Source organism: Ananas comosus, linkage group 21, assembly GCF_001540865.1.
Source record: "Ananas comosus cultivar F153 linkage group 21, ASM154086v1, whole genome shotgun sequence".
Classification (NCBI taxonomy): domain Eukaryota; kingdom Viridiplantae; phylum Streptophyta; class Magnoliopsida; order Poales; family Bromeliaceae; genus Ananas; species Ananas comosus.
The window spans coordinates 9,138,607-9,159,938 of NC_033641.1; the positions used below are offsets into that span (position 1 = coordinate 9,138,607).

At 32.6% G+C, this 21,332-nt stretch overlaps 1 protein-coding gene across 1 annotated transcript; it reads left to right on the plus strand.

Moving 5' to 3' along the window:
- Nucleotides 12,878–20,938, plus strand: LOC109726449 (cleft lip and palate transmembrane protein 1 homolog). The gene is made up of 12 exons (XM_020256032.1): nucleotides 12,878–13,201; nucleotides 14,720–14,866; nucleotides 15,030–15,144; nucleotides 15,236–15,330; nucleotides 15,587–15,687; nucleotides 15,958–15,995; nucleotides 16,557–16,792; nucleotides 18,607–18,700; nucleotides 18,797–18,987; nucleotides 19,555–19,774; nucleotides 19,870–20,037; nucleotides 20,287–20,938. The coding sequence occupies exons 1-12, from the start codon at nucleotides 12,986–12,988 to the stop codon at nucleotides 20,481–20,483; spliced, it is 1,818 nt and encodes a 605-aa protein (XP_020111621.1). The 5' UTR covers nucleotides 12,878–12,985; the 3' UTR covers nucleotides 20,484–20,938.

A 21,332-nucleotide genomic window follows, 5' to 3' on the forward strand; every position in this document is an offset into this window, starting at 1 on the left:
TACAATTATTTTACAAAATTTAAGTTATATTTGAATAATTCGAAAATAATTACGTGTTCCTGAGCTTTGGATATGTTTGGCTTCATGTATTATAGACTTGTCTTCTTCTTTGTAGAGTGTCAGGATTTATTCGGAGTCGCTTCTGGACTTCGTCATAGTATTGAAAATTTCGGAGCGCATAAATATTTACCCCTATCGCAAGAAATGCTCAATAATTACTTTTGGGAGGTATGTTTGATATTTATATTTAAATTTTTGATTGATTTGTTGAAAATAATCGATATACATACATGACTAATTATTCACAATAATAATTATTTTTTAGTTTAAAAGAATCATAATATGTATCATACTTCACAAGTTCTAAAAAATTACTTTTCAAATTTAGTCACTTTAAATCCTTCAAAAAATAACCTTACAGAATTAGTCATTAAGAATTTGAAATAAAATTAATTTTCTTCGCCATTTCAATATTGTGTATTAAAAAATATATAAATAATAATTACGTTAAATTTTTAATGGATTTGAGCCTTTTTACTTTTTCATTTTAAAATCTTTTCATTTTAAATTATTTACTTACAATCTATTAGTATATCATGATAGTATTTATTTTAATTTGATTCAATAATTTTTCTAATAAAAGCTTAATATGTAAAAATTAATATATATTATATAAAAAATGTAATTAAAAGATAAATTTAAAATCCGTGCATTTCGCGGGTTAGTTGCTGGTTAAACTTAAACTCACGAATCGAAGTTATTTTCATAATTATACTTTCTACAACTGACACATATTCAATCCGATAGAAAAATGGATCATCATTTTGATGGTAATAGCTGCAGGAACTGAAATTTCAAATGTCATGCATCTGTCGTCACATAAACCTACCATTTAGAGGGTGTCAGTAATATTCAACTCAATAAAAAACTTTTTGTCGCGACTGCACATGATTTTATTATGCACCATTTATAAAATTTCGAAGTCCAAAATGTCGTTGACCGACTCAAATTAAACAAATCAAAAATTTTGATAATAATACCAAAATTTTGAAACATCGAATAACTAAATCCAAATGTTTCGTAGTTCATATAAGTTCCTTATAAAAACTGCATGATAAAATCATGCGCCTTTATAAAAATTTCGATGCCCAAAGTATCGTTGACCGATTCAAATTAAATAAATTAAAAAATTAGATAATAAAATTAAAATTTTGAAAAATTGAATAGTTAAATCCAAATATTTTCATACGTCATGTAAGTTCCGTATGTTTTTTTTTTATTTTCTAATAAAAATAAATGAATTTATTATAAAAGTTGCATGACGTGTACGGATACGCCGGGTACAGGAAAATATTGCTCCGTCCCGTTTCGCGTGCTAACGGAGACTTGACGGCGACCGTTTGTGGGGCCCACACTATTTCTTTTTTTTTTTTTCTTTTTAAATATTCTGTCTCACGATGGGCAGGCACTAAAGTCCTGGCCAGTGATATTCCGGCAAGTAAAGTATCTCTCTCTCTCTATCTCTAATTAATTAATTTGGATAAAATGTTTAAAAGTCCCTGTATTATCTCAACTTGCAATTTTGGTCCCATGGTCCTTTTTTTTTTGGGAAAAACTTCAAATACCACCCTGTGGTTATCACACTTTCTCACTTTAGTGCCCTGTGGTTTTAAGTGTATCAATTTAGTGCCGTGTGATTTTCTTTTTATCTTTTTATTATCGATTCCACTAATTTTTTTCGTTAAATTAGTGACAAAGTTAAAACTATAGAGTACTAAAGTAAATATTCGATAAATCTAGATGGGGTATTTGAAGTTTTTTGTATATAATCTAACGAATGAGATGTTAACGGAAAAACTGACGAAAAGATAAAAATGAAACCATAGGACACTAACTTAATACACTTTAAACCGCATGGTACCAAAGTGAGAAAGTGCGAAACCACATGGGTGGTATTTAAAGTTTACTTTTTTAAAAGTAAAAATGTATAGAACTTATCCTAACTATGAACCATTTTAAAGCGTAAACTTCAAATACCATTCCTGTGATTTCGCACTTTCTCACTTTAGTACCCTATGGTTTAAAGTGTATCAAGTTAGTATCTTGTGATTTTATTTTTGTCTTTTCCTCAGTTTTTTCGTTAATATTTCGTTAAATTATATACAAAAAATTTCAGATACCCCACATAGGTTCATTGAATATTCACTTTAGTACGATTTAATTTAACTTTGTTGATTTAACGAAAAAAAATAGTGGAATTGATAATAAAAAGATAAAAATAAAACCACAGGACACTAAATTGACACGCTTTAAACCATATGGTACTAAAGTGAGAAAGTGTGAAACCACAGGGTGGTATTTGACGTTTTCCCCATTTCATCTAATTTCTTATTATAATTAGTTTGTAGTCGCGAGAATTGCATAAATTATACTAACTAAATCTGTAAAAATAAATAACGTGTTGAAATTTTAAAGTCACGAAACCGTTGGCTGACTTAAATCAAACAAATTGAAAGATTGGAGAGTAAAATTAAAATTTTGAAAAGTCGAATATAAAAATCAAAATAATTCATGGCTCAGATACATTCTCTACGATTTTATCTGTTTTTTCTTTTCTTTTCTTTTCTTTTTTTGAAGATGTCGGTAGGCCATTTGCATGCACACGCACATCGTGCTCAAAGCCTGATTCGATTTTGAGTCGGTGATTGTTAATCTCTGTATATTTTACTTAGATACTTGGATTTTGAAAAAATTAATTTTCATTATAAAATAAACAATTTATTTCTACTCATTTAAATTGATCGTTCAGTTAAATTAAATATAGTTTTTTTTATTAAATTTTATAATTTTACTAGCTTTTAGTTAACAAAAATGTAGATTCCAACATCCCCTTCCCCATGGAGTCTTTTGTTACCACAAAATCTCTGATTCAAATGATTAAAATAACTCAAATAAAATAACAAGTGTTCAGATAAATAGTATATGGACCGACATCAGAATATTGATGGTACAGGGACTATCCACACATTTTATCCTTCAACAATACAAAGAACCTAATACTCACATGTGAGGCTAAGTAACAATTATAAGTTAATCCCCCCAAGTTGCATTATTTATTTATTTATTTATTTTGTGGTGGGGTGGTGGAGAGTACACCAGATGAACTGTACCCACTTTTTTTTTTTTTCCCCATTATAATAATCTTTGTGGGTAGGGGAATATGATAGTGATTAGCCTCTTAATTATTTGTGCTCTTATTTTAAAAAAAATATAAATTTAAAATTATTATTATTATTATTATTATTATTATTATTTTCAGTTCAAGATGTTTATAGGATGCTCTGGATTGTGATGTCCAGGTAGGAAGTCAATTGCAGGGAAAAAGCCAAGGAAAAAGTCACCACCATTAATTAGCTTGTGCATTTGTAGGTTCAATTAATAATTAGTTTAATTTTTAATTATTATTATTATTATTATTTATTTTATTTTCTAGGGTTTCTCATTGCTTGTTGGTGTGGGGCAGAGGAGCAAGTTAGGGCAAGAGGGGGCAGTATTATATCAAGAGGTGGAATCACTCATTGGCATGTGGTGATGCAATTAGAAATATATATATACATATATATATATATATAAATTATAAATCATTACCTATGAATATATGTATTAAAATAATAATATTATCGGTATCTCAAAATGTACCCTAAACTAGAACTGTTGAATTTGCTTTGTGCGTGTAGCAACCAGTTAGTCCGTTACTTTTCAGAATAGACAGAAAACTTATTTTAAAGTACATTATTGTTAACTTCTGATCACATTTCTTATTTATCAACTGCTGTAAAACTCTTGATTAAACAAGACGAGAGATATGCCAGACATGTTAAGACATTCAAATAGGCCTTTTACACATGAAATCTGAATAGTTAAGTCACCGACTAATACTCAAATGTATAAAACTGACTCATCAACTGCATTCAGTGTTTATTTAGTCAATACTTGGAGAGAGAGAGAGAGAGAGAATAATTATTAATTAGGATTGTGGTCTCCTGGGAATCACAAAGGGGCAAGATTCCTTAATCCTCTCCATCTGCATTAATTAAGAAGAGAAACTTGTGTTGGGTGTGTTGAAGAAGTCCCTTTCAGGGGCCAAAGGGGAGCAAGAGCTTACTTGTCCTCTTTGGCAACCTAAAATTAAGAAGGACAAAATAAAAACAAAATTATATAATATAAGAAAAAGAAGTGGAATGGTGGAAGGAACTTGTTGTGGAGTTGTTAGCATGTTAAGAGTTTGGTGAAGGCCATTTTTTGCCAATAAAATTCATGTGTTTAATTAAGCTTAAAATTTTTAATTTGCTTGCTTTTTTTTTTTTTTTTTCAAGTGCAATATGTGCTACTTATTTTATCTTGTTTTTGTCTACCAGTTAGAAATGATTTACATGAGCTTATATGTGTTCAACCAATCACAAGGTAGTAGGGTTTTTTTTGCTTAGTTCATGTTCATGTACCCACTAAAACATAAATATTTTTTTTTCTTATATAATTATAGAGTCAGACTAAAATACTTCGGTCCTTTCAAACGATGAAAAATCTGAATTGACGATCAGCATCGTCAAACACGACTTAAGCTATTTGAACTTTTTAGAAATTAAATTTTATAATTTTAAAATATCTTTTGTTCTAGCTTTAAATTCATTTTATATTGGACATTAAAAATTTTAAATTTTTAGACCACTCGAATACTAGACAAATACTATAATAAAACTACAAAATTCAAAACCTAAGAAGTTCAGATAGTCTCGATTAAGTTTGACGGTGTGGATCAATAAGTCAAATAATTTATTGCCGGAAATTAAATAATGCGAAACTTAACGACCTCGTTTACTTCCAGAAGTATTGCAGCCTGACTAATCTGTATTTACATGCATATGTATGCTCCTTAATTGCGCAAGTTGCACTGTAAATCGTTTCAACAATTTGATTAGGTATTTTCGTGAAAAACAGTTTCGTTTATTATTATTTTTTTAATTTTTTAGATGCTAGTAGCAAGAAAATATGAATGAGGATCTACTCATCTAGATATTATTCAAGTGTAGCCAAATGATATAACATATTAACATGGCTTATTTTCTTCTAGCCTCTAACATAGAGAGCTTAAAAATTTGAACCTTTATGTGTAATAATATTATCCATGTTAGAATAATAAGGGATATATACTTATTAGGGGATAATAGGATACTTATAGGGCAATAGGAACACTTGTAGTCAATTTTTTGTGTGCTTAATTAGTTTCATATATATTCTAATTTGGACATTTTTTCCCCTAAAATTTTCCACTATAAAGTGTATGATTAGGGCTAAATTAAAAATGTTAGCATGACAGCTACATATATACCATAATGTTCTTAATATGAATTTTTTTTTTCCCAAAACACACTTAGTGATTATAATATTTTGGAACTAACATTAATTATGAAAGGAGAATTAATCCACACATTGCATTACAACTTTGGACACTAAAAGTGATTCAATAAGTTATATGAAGATTTTTTTTTTTTCTTGTTGTGGTTAATGTTAGCATAGGTGTGAATAATAGAAATAATTGGGCAAGATATAGAGTAATGCCATACACCTAATATGATAAAGCTTATAATAAAAAATCATGGACTGTTGCCTTTTCTATTAACACATAAACCGAAAGAGAATTATAAGTAACTCTAAAACCTAAATCCTAAACCCTGATTGAAATCATAAATATGTACCGGTAGTTAATACTAGAAAACGTTTATTTTTTCTGCGGGTGGTAATATGTTTATGCAGAAAAACTATTTTCTTTCTTTGAATCATAAAATGTGTTTACTTTGACTTGATATGATTTGGTAATCTATCATTTTAACAATTCTAGTTGCTTAATCAAATAAATTGAATAAAATTTTCATTTTGCTTCCAAGATAGTACAAAAAAATATTTAGTATTTTTGTTACTATCAAGAAATATGATTATATAAATGTTCAAGAAATATGATTCTAATTATGCTCTTTTATGAGAGTTCAAATGTCATAAACTATTAGATATGCTCATATCCATAACTTTTTTTTAAAAAAATTTTGGTAACCTCATGATTCACACTTACCTATTAATGGAAATTAAAATTATTGTAGAGTATGATTATAAGTAGTGAAGTGTAGCTTTATTCCAATAATAATAAAAGTACTTTGATACTAGAGAGTCAAAGCCATTGTATAAAAGATATTATTGAAATAAATCACATTATTGAAATAAATCACAACTCATAAAAAAAAAGGTTAAAGTGCATGATTTTATATTCATTTTGATTATCTCATAATCCAGAGAATAATATACTATTTACAAGAGCATTTTAAGATCATCTTTTATTGGATAAACAAAATTTAGAGAATCTTTTTTGATTTGCTTTGCATAATTTTAATCAATCATATGTTAGTTGTATGCAAGTCTTGTACACAAGAAGAAGAATATTTAGATTGACATATATGACTTTTTGAAAGTAATATAAAATAGTCCCAAAAAATAATAAATAGGATAAACAATAAATTTATATACTAAGATAACTCAACATATTTTTCTCATGACTAATAGGATATATAAAGAATCTTCTTTCAACTAGAAACAAATACAGTGCTGTAAAATATAATGTTGAGTTAAAAATGTTTGCAACATTTTAAGTGAGATTTAAGTTTGATTTTTAGGGTAAAACATATAGATCGTTCTGTGCAAAAAGTTATTTATACAATAAAGTAAGTTAATTTAGATAAAAAGATACAGAACTTATCTAAACTATAGGCCATTTTGAATCGACTATTTAACATTTTAAAATTTCAATTTTACTACCCGACCTTTCATTTTATTAATTTGAATCATTCAACGGTACTTTGACTTTAAAATTTAAGCCAATCATTTACTTTAATAAATTTACAGTTACGAGAATCGTATAAAGTATACTAACTAAATGTGTAAAGATAAATGATGCATTCGAATTTTAAAGTAAAAAATACTGTTGACTGACTCAAATCAAACAAATTGAAAATTGATAATAAAATTAAATTTTGAACAATTGAACAGCCAAATAAAAATAGTTCATAGTTCAGATAAGTTTTGTACTTATTCATCACGAACTTACCCAACCCGAATCCTATTTGATGTAGCGGTCGCAAAGGGTCGGTAATACCGGTTTCGGGCTGGGTTTAGCTTCGTATAATTGTGTCTATGTAGGTCGCGACCCGAACCCGACTTGGACCTGTTTCGAGTAATAAAGAGAAGAGCGAACTGAAACCCAAGTGGGTCGGATCCTGAGATGAAACCTGACCCGCCAACCATTTAAATTTTGTAAACAATGTATTAACCAATGAATCCATCAAGCACTACTAAATCGTATCCAATCCAATCCAACTTGTCGACCCGTCAAACCCGACCCAACCCAATCCACCAATGAATCGACCTAACCCGAACGAGCCTATCGATTGATCTATCCGATTTGTTAACCTGGTAAGTTTAGGTTGATCCGACCCAACTCTGCGAACCCTGCCCTTTTCAATCAAGTTACAGTAATAAAAAATTATTCAAAATCAGCTCGAAAATCATTCGGGTTTATGAGCTTTTTCGACCCGACCCGATTAGATTTTCAAAATGGATGATCCGAAACCAAGCCAAATCGGATGCTGTATTTTTTTTGGGGGGTTAATTTCTTACAGGTCCTTACAAACATAATGAATTATAAATACATCCCTACAAAGTTCAACTTTTATATGTTGTCCCTGCAAAAGTTCTAATATTTTTAAATATGTCTCTCTGGTTTGTTACCGTTAAAACACTATTTATTTTATAAGTGAATGAATTTTTTGCCATCACAAATATGCCTCTCCAAAAATTCCAACTATTAATTAAAAAGAGGTAAAAATATCAATTCACATCATTAACTAAATAGAGTTAAGTATTTTATCTATGGTTAACTAATTTTTTCTAACCGATCATAACGGCAGGGACATATTTGAAAAGATCATGACTTTTGCAAAGACAATCTATAAAAGTTGAAGTTTATAAGGATATATTTATAATTCACTGTATTTGTAGGGATATATATGAAATTAACCCTTTGTTTACTACCCCTTTCACCACAACCTTCCTCCAATGTACTTTTTTTGGTATTATGATACTAGGCCTAACATGGGGTTTCATTTGCATGGCCCATTTATGGCCCATTGTTAGCCCAATATTTCTTTATTTATATATCCTTGTGTGTAGTTTCCCGTTTCCTTTATGGGCCGAGGCATATTTGAAGCGGATTAATTTTTATCTTATTTTTTGCTTCTACTTCTCATTCCATTTAGAGGGGACTGGACGGAACGGGAGCGAGTTTTGGACGGAGTCCCCCCACCTCCCACTTCATTTCTTAGCAGATCGTGACAAAGTCAAAGCGAATTATTATTATTATTTTTATTATTTTTGGGCCCAACTTATTATCCTATTCAGGACAGATCAGGGTAGTAGCTCCACCGATACAAATCTATGTGCATTTCCTGGTCCAATCCAATCGCTCACTATTAGAGAGATAGGGGTGGAACTGGGCCTGGGCCTAAAAGATGCGGCGCGATTGGCCATGTATAGGCCGGGCTTTGGATATCAAAGTTATTACTTTGGGTCTAGGCCTATTTGGACATGTCCAACCCCGGCCCGGACTCGCTCCGAAAGCCCGGTATATTAGTTATCAACATAAGATACTTAATATTCATAACAAGTGATAAAGTGCTTGGTGGTTGGTATCTGAGGTCCCAAGTTCGAATCTTAGTTATCACATTTCAAGCTAAGTTTATTTCTAAATGAAATAAACGAATTGAGTAGCGTCTCAAAACATAAGATACTTAATTTTTTATGTATAATATATTTACCCATATTAGAAATGAATGATAAGTATAGTATTATTAAGATATATATTAATATATACGAGAATATGTTATACAGATAACTAAATATCTAGTTTCCATTTGAGGATATATTATAAATAGGGAAAACTTAAATACCCTCCTGTAGTTTCGCACTTTCTCACTTTAGTACCATATGGTTTAAAGTGTATCAAGTTAACATGTGGTTTCATTTTTCTCTTTTTATTATCCATTTTGGAGTATTTTTTTCATTAAATCAGTGACAAAGTTAAAACTAAAGGGTACTAAAATGAATATTCGATAAATCTAGGTAAGGTATTTGAAGTTTTTTATATATAATTTAACGAAATATTAAACCACATGGTGCTAAAGTGAGAAAGTGCAAAACCACAAAGTACTAACTTGATACACTTTAAACCACAGGGTACTAAAGTGCAAAAGTGCGAAACCACGGGGTACTAACTTGATTCACTTTAAATCACAGGGTACTAAAGTAAGAAAGTGAGAAACCACAGGGGAGTATTTAAAGTTTTTCCTTATAAATAAGAGCTAGGCTGGTATACTATCGGTAGCACAGAGACCTACGTGCTACCAGTTATTTTCAATGATACGGCTTCCAAATCGATCGCGTTAGACTTGATTTACACTATTAAAAGTATTTGAAAACTAAATTTCATAATTTTTCCACATCATTTGGCTCAATTCTAGCCCTAATTAGAGAACAGTATTTTAGTATTTTATATTTAATATTTAGAGCTTGAACTTACATATTTAAATTTTACCTCTTGTATATTCGCAAAATACCCTTCTAAAATCCAAATACCATTAATAAACCCTTGAATTAGGGGTATATTTGAATTTCTTTTTGCAAATTAGTAAGGGCATTTTAGTCCACTAGAAATATATTATATATTTTTAAAATTTTGAAAAGCATATTAGATATTATGCCTTAATAATATTTTATTTCATATATGATCTCTAGATTTTTTATTGCAATAAGAGAGGCCATTTGCCAATTAGGGGGTCTCCTTGTTAGGGGATTTATTAAAGCAATAAGTTGGATTATGAATAACTTAATGATATATGCCTTTGAGTTATTAATTAATACTAAACATATTTTAGTGACAAATTTAGAGACCGCGAAATGCAGTGGATACTAAAGAGGTGCAAACAATATTGTCATGCTCAAAAACTCAATTTTAAAAGTTAATTTCATTATTAAATAAGTACTAACCATAGTTTTTGTAATTACGTCACTAATTTTTACTATTTATTGCATTTAAATTCGTCTAAGGCTTCGTTTGTGATTGCGGGGAGATTGCGTTACGTGCGGTGAGAAACTACAGATGTGAAAATACCCTGTTTGTTTCAGTACGTAATATTGCGTTCTGCATATTGCAGTTAATCGGTTACGATATATTTTCTGCGGTCCCATCGGAGAACGCAGAAGTATTACATTCTATCTAATAGCATTACATTGAACTCAATACCAAACTAAGCCTTAGTAGAAAAATCGTTAAATCAGAAAAAATTTGCCACGTGGTATAGTTTATGGTGGATTGTTGGCGCTAAACATAAATTTTAAAAACTTGAGGTATTAAAAAGATTCAACAAATTCACTTTAGAGTGTACTTGGTTCAAAGTCGGAATCGGTATAAGAATCGAAATGAAAATAAGTCGGAAATGAAATCGGAATGATTCATTACCTCATTTTGTTTGGTTCGCCATCTGATTTGGAATTGAAATGAACTATTTCCATTGTCGGTGTTTGGTTTAGATAGTTATCAGAAACGAAATTAAATTAATATGCTGATTTTATCTTTATAATATATTAGTTTAAATTCAAACTGGAAATTAAATATTAAAAATTTACATCAAAATTTTAAAATGATGTCAAAATTTCAAATATATTTAAAAAAAATAAAATTTGAAATTGAACGGATAGTTCAAAATATAAAACTAGGTTCAAATTAAAATTTAAATTTATAAATATAATTTTTAAACTTAGGTTAAACTTACATTTGAAAAGCTTAAAAAGGTTAAATTTAATCTGAACATATCCATTTCGCTCGAATTCAATTTTCAATCCGGCCTCTTAAGCCGGATTGAAAAAAATAGGTAATTGGGGGAATCCCATTCACCTGAAATGGGAATCAGAATAAAATTTTCACATATCAAATACGGACAAACGGATTTATCCATTCCGATTCCGAATCCACGATGAAAAATAGACGAACCAAACACGCCCTAAAGTGTACAAACACAGCAACTCCCAGCAGTTTCAACATGACTTGATCCAATCGAGTCTCCCACCTTTTCGAATATGACTCGGCCTAATCTGGCTTTCCGTTACAGAGCAGAATGCCGACATCTTGTAATAACAGTTTAATGCTGGCGTGACGGTTGGAGTTAAAATTAACGACGTGGTTCTGGATGTAAATTTTGTCAAAACAAATAATAAATGTTAGTAAATCTGTTGTTGATTATTATGATGTTAAGATTGGGACAGAAAAGTTTGAGACAAACAAATATTTTAAAGGAAAAACTTCAAATACCACTCCTAGAGTTTTACACTTTCTCACTTTAGTACTCTGTGATTTAAAGTGTATCAATTTAGTGCCTGTGGTTTTATTTTTATTTTTTTATTATCGATTTCACTAATTTTTTTCGTTAAATTAGTGACAAAGTTAAAACTAAAGACTACTAAAGTGAATATTCGATTAACCTAAGTAGGGGTATCTGAAGTTTTTTTTTATATAATTTAACAAAATATTAATAAAAAAACTGACGGTAAGATAAAAATAAAAAAACAGTATACTAATTTAATACATTTTAAATCACATGATACTAAAGTGAAAAAGTACGAAACACATGGTGGTATTTGAAGTTTACCAGGATGAGTCACACGGCTCAGCAAATTGCTTCAACGAAATCTCGCCGAAGAGCTACTCAATGAACGGTTGGGATTGAGTACAGTTGTACAATTAAGAGTGGATCACAAGGTGGTCCACGGATAACGACGTGGACCCGGTTCAGGGAATATATTATATAGCTCCGCGAAAATATCTCCCGCCACGTGGCATGCAACAGCCAATGAGGTCCATCCGATGACGGTGACCCACAAAAATCACACAAAACCCTTCTTCATTATGAAACAAACACTCTAAAAATAAATTAAGTTATTATTAATTTAAAAACCATCACTATCACCTTTTGTACGTAAAATTGTATGGAACCCCTTTGAGTATTTACTATTTCGAAATTAGGTGTCAACTTTTAATTATTTTATTAAGACTCAACTTTTTGATTTTTTTAAAATTGATAATTTTACTAAATTTAATAATATTAAATACTTTACAGTAAAATAAAATTAGACTAATTTTATAGTTAGTGACTAATGGTATTATTAAACTTCATAAAAATTTTAGTGAACTAGATATAAAATTCAAAAAAATAGAATTTGAAGGAATTAAGATAACAAAATTCCTAACAATAGGTTCTTGCGGCATGAGTATCACTTCTGTAAAAATAAGACAAAAAAAAACCTATATTTTGATTTTTTCAATATACTTGAGGACTTTTTTAATTTAAATATTTAAAATTTAAAATTTATCAAATGTCCTTGTAAAAAATTAATTTGGCCAAATAAGCTTATTTTGTTCAAACAGTTTATCTTTTTTAATGAAATTTATTATTTTTAATGAAATTTAAAAGACGTGAATATGATGAATGATTCACTATTTTTTTCACTATTTTTTATTTTTTATATATAATCTTAACAATTATATAAAGATATTGACAAATTATATATAATTCTAACTATCTAAAATATTTTAACAATTTATTCACATAAATCTAACAAGAAAATAAGAATTCTATTAATCCCAGGGACTATCCCGACATTTTCACCCTTTGTATATATATACAATACCACCCCCACCGATGTTCGATTCTTATTTGTATTCCTCGCCATCTCCTCTCTCTCTCTCTCTCTCCATCTCTCTCTCTCTCTCTCTCTCCCCCTCTCCTCGACGTGGTAGGGATCGGGAGCTCCGCCGCGGGAGGTGGTGGCGATGTCGCAACCTGCGGCTGTGGCGGCGGCGGCGGCGGCGCCGCCGCCGGGGGCGGGGCGGCCGGGGAGGCCGGCGCAGGGCGGCTTCGGGCAAACAGTGTCGGGGATTGTGCGGATGGCGGTGTTCTGGTACTTCGCCTCCAAGTTCTTCTCCCCCAAGAGGCCCTCCGAACCCTCGGTGCTCATCTCCAACCTCTTCCAAAAGGGCGAGACCCTGGTGAGTGTCCCAAACCCGTCGCAGGATGATCTGAGCCCGTGATTTGGTACTTGGATTGATCGATCCGAGATCTTAGGGCAATTTGTTCTGTTGTTGTGATGGATTGGGTGTGGGTGATTGATTTGAGTTTGTGGGAATTGTAGGGAATGGGATCGTGAAATCGTTTTAGTATGTGGGGTTGTTTGATTTGGAATCTCGATCTAGTATGGGAATTGCTAGGGTTTTAGGTAGGATTATAGGATTGTTGAGAAAAGTGCTGATTTTGTGTGTGTCGTTTCTTTGTTCATTTGTATATATATTTTTTGGCCATATAAGCATTTGAAAAAGGTAGCTATTTGTGGCTAAACTCAGTTCTCTATGTAGTTCAGAAGTGTATGGTCTTTATTTTGAATATTGATGAACCCATCAGCAAGGTTATATGCCTTATGAGTTTGAACTTTGGATTGCTATGCTGATGAGAGAGAATCTAGTTGACAAGTTTTTCCCTATTTATCAATCAGGGCTATGATCGTAGGTTCTGAGCTCAATCTTCATGTTGCAGTTAGTTTAGGCAGGTCTTGAGACTCTAAACAATCACCTGAAAGAAGAAAACTTAAGACTTGATGGATTTAAGGACAAGCTTTTACTAGTCCTCCATGTTATGTGAGAAAATGTCGTGAGGCATTGTTTGATGTTTAAGTGTGACCAAAACTTTGTGTACTTGATATAAGCATTGCATTACCAAAATACCCTGGTCAGGATGTTGGTAGGAAGATCAGAAGAGAAAGGAAGAGGTTTTTTAGTAGATGTTATTTAGTCTTAAGGCGTCGGAAAGAGACCACCTTTACAGCCTTTTATGTATGTTAATATTGCTGAATTTCAGCTGTGTCTTGGAAACTAGCTTGACTGAGACCCTGCTTGTAAACTCAGTGAAGCCCAAACTGTGAGGCGGTTACTTGATTTTTGGGGTTCTTAGAAAAAGGAAAGGGGGTAGAAAATTGATGAAGCTTTAAAGCTTTTGAGTCTTCGGGGAAGTTTGAAGTTATATCTTTAGATTTGAATTGAGTTTGGTGAAGCCATAGTTGAAAGCATTTCTTATCGCACCTAAAGGCATTTCTTCTCAAATGATTCTTGAAGAAGGAAGAAAAAAATAATAGTAAGAACCTTTTTAAGATATATTTTATCAACATACCATTTATGTACACTGAGACCAACTTAGAGTTTGCCTATCTGACGGATAGTGTTGAAATGGCTTCAGATGCACAAGTCAGTGCCCACAGATCTCATTTTAAAACACTTGTAATTTTCTACTATTTAGACTATTTTGCCACTTTGGCATCATACAAATTTCTTATAGGAACTCATCTGGAATTCTTTCATCAATAAGTATGTATTAAATTGCAGTGTCTCAGCGCCGACAGGCACTTGCTTGTTATTTACCTTCGTGTATATAATTTACTTTGGACACATTTTGAATACTGTATATTGTAACTATTTACCGTCATTGGTTGATATGTTAATTGCTTCTTCCTATCTCAGGATATGTGGCTATATTTATCTGAAAAGGAAACGTTCAACGACTTCAATGATGAAGAGGCCCTCGTTTGGCATGAGACAAATGTGCCATATGCTATATGGGGACCTGCTAGCACCAGATCTCATTCAATGACATATTATCCATCGGAGGTAATGATTGATAGATCGCACTGTTATGAGTATCTTACCCCTATACTTTTGTGAGTAGTTCAAAATGGTTGAGGAGTTGAGGGGGTCATCCTACACTTTTACCTTTCTCTTAAATTTAAAGTTATAAATTAATTTTCAACTATTTGCATTATGGGTATTGTAGGCCTTGAAACATAATGGGAGCCTCTATGCGCATGTTTTCTTTGCCCGCTCTGGCTACCCAGCAGATCCTAGTGATCCTGAGTATGATCCGAAATCTGCCTTTGGGAGGACACATCGTAAGGATTATTATTATTTTTTTTAAGGCTATCTCCTTATGCAATTAGTGTAATTTTTAGTTACCTTAGCTTGCTCAATTTTCTCTTTTAGCTGTTGTGGTGTTCCTGCCAAAGTCGAAAGTGGACAAAAGGAAGAGCTTACTGGGAGATTCTAAGAGTTCATCGGAAGAGGAGCCACTTCCCAAGGTTTCCCTTACTCTTATTGCTCTCTTTGTTTTGCATTCAGCTGTCATATTGGCTTTTCCTATTTTGTGGCTCTAGTATTCTTTGATTGCTGGCTGTACTTTTAGTAGCTTTGTTCTGCTTGTCTCCTTCGTTAATCTGTTTTTCAAAAAAAGTTAATTATATCGTCACTCTTGTGCTTGAGGAACAAAACTGTCTATCCGTCTTTCTTCTTTGTTTTGTTGTTAGAGATGATATAACCCCATCATTGTTCTCACAGGATGATGATACACAGCTTGAAGCTAAAGATGAAGGTCCTTTAGAATTTGTTTCATATTGGAAGCCCAATATCACCATTAATCTCGTTGATGATTTTACCCGGTATGTTTTCAAGGAACGGTTACTGGTTTTCTTGCTTAAAGATGAGTGAACTAAGTGATCATGTAAAATGCTGCACCAATCTTATTTTGATTTGTTGTGTCAACACATATTGTAGCATTTTCATAATCTGTAAATATCGACCTAAGTTTATTCTGCAGTAGTATTCATTCTTGATGTTTTGATTCATTCACTTATATTACGTTGTCTTTTTGCTACTCTGATTACTTGTTTGATATCCTATCAGTTTTTCTTTTTTGATTACAAATTCAGGTACCCTCATAACAACATTCCTCAAACGGTTGCTGGTCGTATCCTTGTACCTCAATACCTTTGTTTTATATGCAGCTAGACGGTATTTCTTTGGAATTTCACTATCTACGTATTGATAGTGAAATACGGAATAACTGTTTTGTTTGCTAGCCATCTTAATCTTGAACTTGTGTATACTACTTTTCACTATATGTATAATAATTACCCAAACTTTCTTCTCTTGTTCGGTTTGTTTATCTGCTATTATTTCCTTTTGTGTATACCATACCATAGCCCTCACTTAAAGCTGTCAGAATCCCCCCATACAAAAAAATAAAATAAAAAAAAATGCTGAGAGGAAAATTGAAGTCAGACAACTTATTTAAACTCGGTTGGTCTTTTTTCCAATCATTTTGGTAGACAATTTTGTTTTTGACGAATTAGTAAGTACATAATACTAGCACACATGTTTGTAAAAATCTTGTATATGATGCTTTTAAATGTTTGCTCCCTTCTTGAAATTGCTTTTTAATCAATTTTTATGAAAATTTCATTTGTATATAATGTCTGATATACAAAAATGAGAACTAGAAAAGTTTTCCTTTACATTAGACGGGCAGATTTGAATGTGGACCCAATAACTGGGAACTACTATCCGACAGTATACTTCAATGAATTTTGGCTTTTGAGGGATAAATTGATTCCACTCAATGAAACAGTGAAGGAATTGCCTCTTAACCTCGAACTCAGTCCAATTAGTATGACCAAGTGGCAGTTATTCTTACAGATTGAGCAGTCATTCCAGGTTCATCGCAGTTATGGAAGCATGCTTGAAGGCGAGACCGATGAACTTAAGGTATGATTCATGGTAAATTGTCCCTTTTACTTGTAGAGGGCCAAACTTTTGCATCTTTCTGCACATAAACCTTATTGTTCGTAAGGATGCCATATCAAAGATAATTAGCATGTTGTCCTTACAAGTAATGTGGAGCCCTTTGATATATTAGGTATATTAGGGGGCTTTTTGGGCTACTAAGTCTACGCATCTTTTTTTATTGTAAAAATAGGCATCCAAAATTTTTATTTATAAAATTAGGCCTAAGCGGTGAATGGTTTACTGCTTTAAGAAAGCGGTGAATCATCACCGCTTTCACGTAACTTACATGTTTTCCACATCCAAATTTCGAGAAATGCGTAGTACTAAACTCTAAAAATAATTTAAATATTTTAAAGAAAGTGGCGAATGATTTACTGCATTTAGAAAGCGGTAATTCATTCCATAGTTAGTTAATTCGGATCGGCAAAAATTCAGTATGGGTATAATTCAAATAAAATTTGTATCTTAATTTTTAAATTCGTTGAAAAATACGGCTTAAAAAATGGATTCGCCAATTATTTGGATACGCGATTTATACGGATATTATACGTTCACCAATTAACAATTCAGGATAAAAAATTCGGCTATTAAACTAAGCTATTTTCTCTAGATTTTTGCTACTAGCATACATAGTTGTAAATTCTTAAAAACATAAAAAAGAGAGCTACAAAATAAAGTAGATTAAGTGAAAAAAGCAATAGCAAATTTTATTGTCGTCTCTATCTTCATGTTTTTCATGATCCACATATTTCGGAAGTTCATGAAGTTTTTCAATAATTCGTGAATGATTCGGCAATAATTCGGCAATAATTCGGAAAGGAATTTTATCCAAAAAATTTGTGCCTTTTTTTGGCCGAATAGTTCAGCATACGCGAATTATTCGCGAATAATAAATCTAACCCAAAAATTCGCGTATTATTCTGATTTTTTGGGAATAAATCGTGTACGGTCCGTTTTATTCGAATTTTCAATAATTCGCGAATTAACTATGATTCATTCACCACATAGGACTACTTTTGTAAATAATTTTTTTGCAGACCTATTTTTATAATTATAATATTCTTTAAGCCTATTAATAAAAAAAAAATCTACATTAGGTAACTTTACCTGCCACACTAATAGGTAGTTGTGTAGCATTATCTTCATTGAAATACCACACTTTTGGATAAAAGTCATTCAGTTTCTTCATTCTACAATTTCAGTACTATCACTTAGTTCTTGATATCATTTAGAAAGATACAAGTTTTATGTCATTACATGTGATAAAGTTGTACTTGCCGAAAGAAATAGTATTATGAATTTAATTACTTCAAACTCATTAGTTCTAGTGGATAAAAGAATGACATAGGGTTCTGAAGAGCTGGGATTCTAGATTGAGCCTTTAGGGTCAGATTCTTTAGAGAAGTAGAGTAACTTTTGTTTGACAATCTTTGATTTCATACTAGGAGTATGATGGAGAACACATATTGATTTCTCATTTTGTGAAATAAGTACGGGAATGACTTAAAACAGTGTTTGATCTCTTTTTGTTGGGACAATGAAGTGGTAAAATGAAAAAAAATGCAGTGGCACTTGTTTCAATTTCCTGAACAATTGGATAGACTGATATGGTTTTATTTACCTGATTACAGTATTAGGCCTAAGTTCAATGTTATACATGTTTTAGTCCTCATGGGCCAGGTGTGGTATGCCCTTTTATTATTTCCGTCCCTTGATAGTGAGTTGTGTTCTATGTCTGCCCATTTATGTTATCATTTTTATCACAAATGCTTGACATGGTATTTAACTTGCAGAGGGTGTTCTTGGAAGGAAACCCATACCTTTTGGTAGTAACAATGGTCGTTTCCCTACTGCATTCTGTGTTCGATTTCTTGGCTTTCAAGAATGGTATGATGAGAATGCTTAATTATATGTTTTTGACCCTGTTTTAGCTAACCGACATAGTGGTAGTAAATAAACAATTAATTGGGTTCTTTTATCCAGATATTCAATTTTGGAACAAGAACAAGTCTATGGAGGGGTTATCTGCTAAATCAGTGGTTGTGAGCTTTATATGTCAGCTGGTTGTTTTCCTTTATCTCCTTGACAATGAGACTTCATGGATGATCCTTGCAAGTTCTGGAGTCGGCTGTTGCATTGAGTTTTGGAAAATTGGGAAAGCCATGCACATTGAGGTATGTTCCATATAGTTGTGTAACTCTTCAGTTTTCCGATATCGGATATAACATGTCGGCTTGCTTGCACAGCTTGAAAGCTAGAGATACAAAACCATATAGGAATTAGTGAAAATTCAGTGGCACTGTTGGTTCTATATTTGTGCAACTTTATATTATCAATATATGTCCCTTTATTTATTCAATTTAGCTATCTTGTTAAGTCGAACAATCCAACTACAAAGGATTAGTGGGAGAAAGGAATAGATAGGGCATGCAGATCTGTTGGGGCTACTTATTTGGCATATTTCCTTTTGTTTATTGGAGGGCCATTCGATGGTCGTAGAGAGCCACGAAGAGGAGCAAAACTTGATGATATGTAATTACCGTTTTCATTATAACAATCAGATAGTAGAAATTATTGCTTATTTATGTTGGTTCATTCTTTTCCTTTGTCTCAACTGCCACACTTTATTACTTTATAGCCTTAAATTTAGGAGCTTTCCTGTTATTGGCAAAGATTAGTTTGAAATTATTTGTTTCTCTCTTCTTATGCTTAGCATTTAACTTCTTTGACCTCCAAACCAGATTGACAGAAGCGGAAAGATTCCCATGTTAAGGTTCCGGGACCATGACTCATATGCGAAGAATAAGACCAAGGAATATGATGACATTGCAATGAAATACTTGTCGTATGTTCTTTTCTTCCTTGTGGCTTGTTCCTCCGTCTATTCTCTCATGTATGAGAAGCACAAGAGCTGGTATTCTTGGATACTCTCTTCTCTCACTAGCTGCGTCTACATGTTTGGTAAGCCCTTGTTCAAACATTTTATCGTGTATTACATGCCTACTTTTTGTTTAGGAGAGAAAAGTTCAATTTATACATTCCTACATGATTTGCAGGTTTTATCATGATGTGCCCGCAGCTCTTCATAAACTACAAGCTTCAGTCGGTGGCACATATGCCTTGGAGACAGATGACATACAAATTCCTCAACACTATCATCGACGACCTTTTCGCTTTTGTCATCAAAATGCCGATGCTTCATCGGCTCTCTGTTTTCCGAGACGGTGAGTAATATATTCCCATGTAGTGGACCTAGTAGTCGGGGCTTCTCGCATTTGCTATGGTGGCATGGGTTCAAGTAATGAAGATATCCTCTTAGATCCCTGCTTCTTTGAGCCTCACGCACTTGATGCCCTAATCACTATCTCAAATACACTCTCCAATTTGTGGGCAGATTGTGCAGTTTCTATTGTCTGTTTTTTTCTCTGGTTTTTATGTATGTCTTTTCTTCTTTTTTTTTTTCTGGTGTACAGATGTAATTTTCTTGATATACCTATATCAGAGGTGGATATATCCGGTCGATAAGAAGCGAGTAAATGAGTTTGGTTTCGGAGGTGAAGATGAAGACAAGGGGAAAGAGAACCTTCTAACAAACGAAGCAACAGCAGCTCAAGATGGTGCCGCGACATCCGACGCTGCGACGTCCGATGAAAGCAAGAAGACCAAGTGATCTCAGAGATGAAACTTTTAAGGGACTTCACTTCGCTGCAAGAGTCTGCAGACTCATTCTAGTAATGTTTGGAACTTCATTTCACTGCACGAGTCTATAGACTCATTCTAGTAATGTTTCTCCGTGGGCCATTGATGCAGCCCACTTCCTGCTGGGGCCCATCCCTGCTATGCGCCAAAATTTTTATGGTTTAAGTTTTAGATGAAATTCGCTGAAATTGCATTGCTGACCATAAGAGAATCATGCAATTATTTTACACTAATAACAGTTAGGTTTTGGTGTATGGTTTTGTTTACGTTAGAGTGTGATAACACTGGATTAAATGTAATGACGTTTGAGTCATGACTTAATGTTTTATTCTTTCGGATGTTGCGGTGGTGCGGGCGACCGCAGTCGGCGGTTTCTCCTTTCGTTTACTGAATTTGGAATATGAAGTTTTGAGTTGGTTTCGCTCTGAGTTAGGAATTTACTGGTTGGAGCTTTAAGATTGTATTTGGCTTCTGTTAAGCATGTCACATCCTTGGTCGAATGCGAGCTTTGCACTACGCCGTCGACCTCATCTGCTCGCTGTTTAATCTTATGTTTATGTTAAATAAGTTTGTAAATCTTAGATGCAGCAACCAAGTTGGCGGGGATTGAAGTATGAGATGGTGTTGTGAGTGCGAAGAATAAATTTTTCTCGCAGGTATTACAGTCCATAATTTTCAAATCAATCTCTCTCGATCTTGCAGTTGCTTTTAATATTAGTTCGTGTGATTTGTTTCTATTATTGTATGCGGTGTTTACGTATTACCAATTGTATCTACTGTTATTCTTAACCGGTGAGAGAACGTTTGTTCTCATTTGCAC

Coding starts and splice junctions, on each gene's coding strand:
- LOC109726449 (XM_020256032.1), top strand. CDS start 12,986: ATGTCGCAACCTGCGGCTGTGGCGGCGGCGGCGGCGGCGCCGCCGCCG. Junction 15,331..15,586: donor AAGAGGAGCCACTTCCCAAG/GTTTCCCTTACT, acceptor TTGTTCTCACAG/GATGATGATACACAGCTTGA. Junction 16,793..18,606: donor GCGAGACCGATGAACTTAAG/GTATGATTCATG, acceptor TTTAACTTGCAG/AGGGTGTTCTTGGAAGGAAA.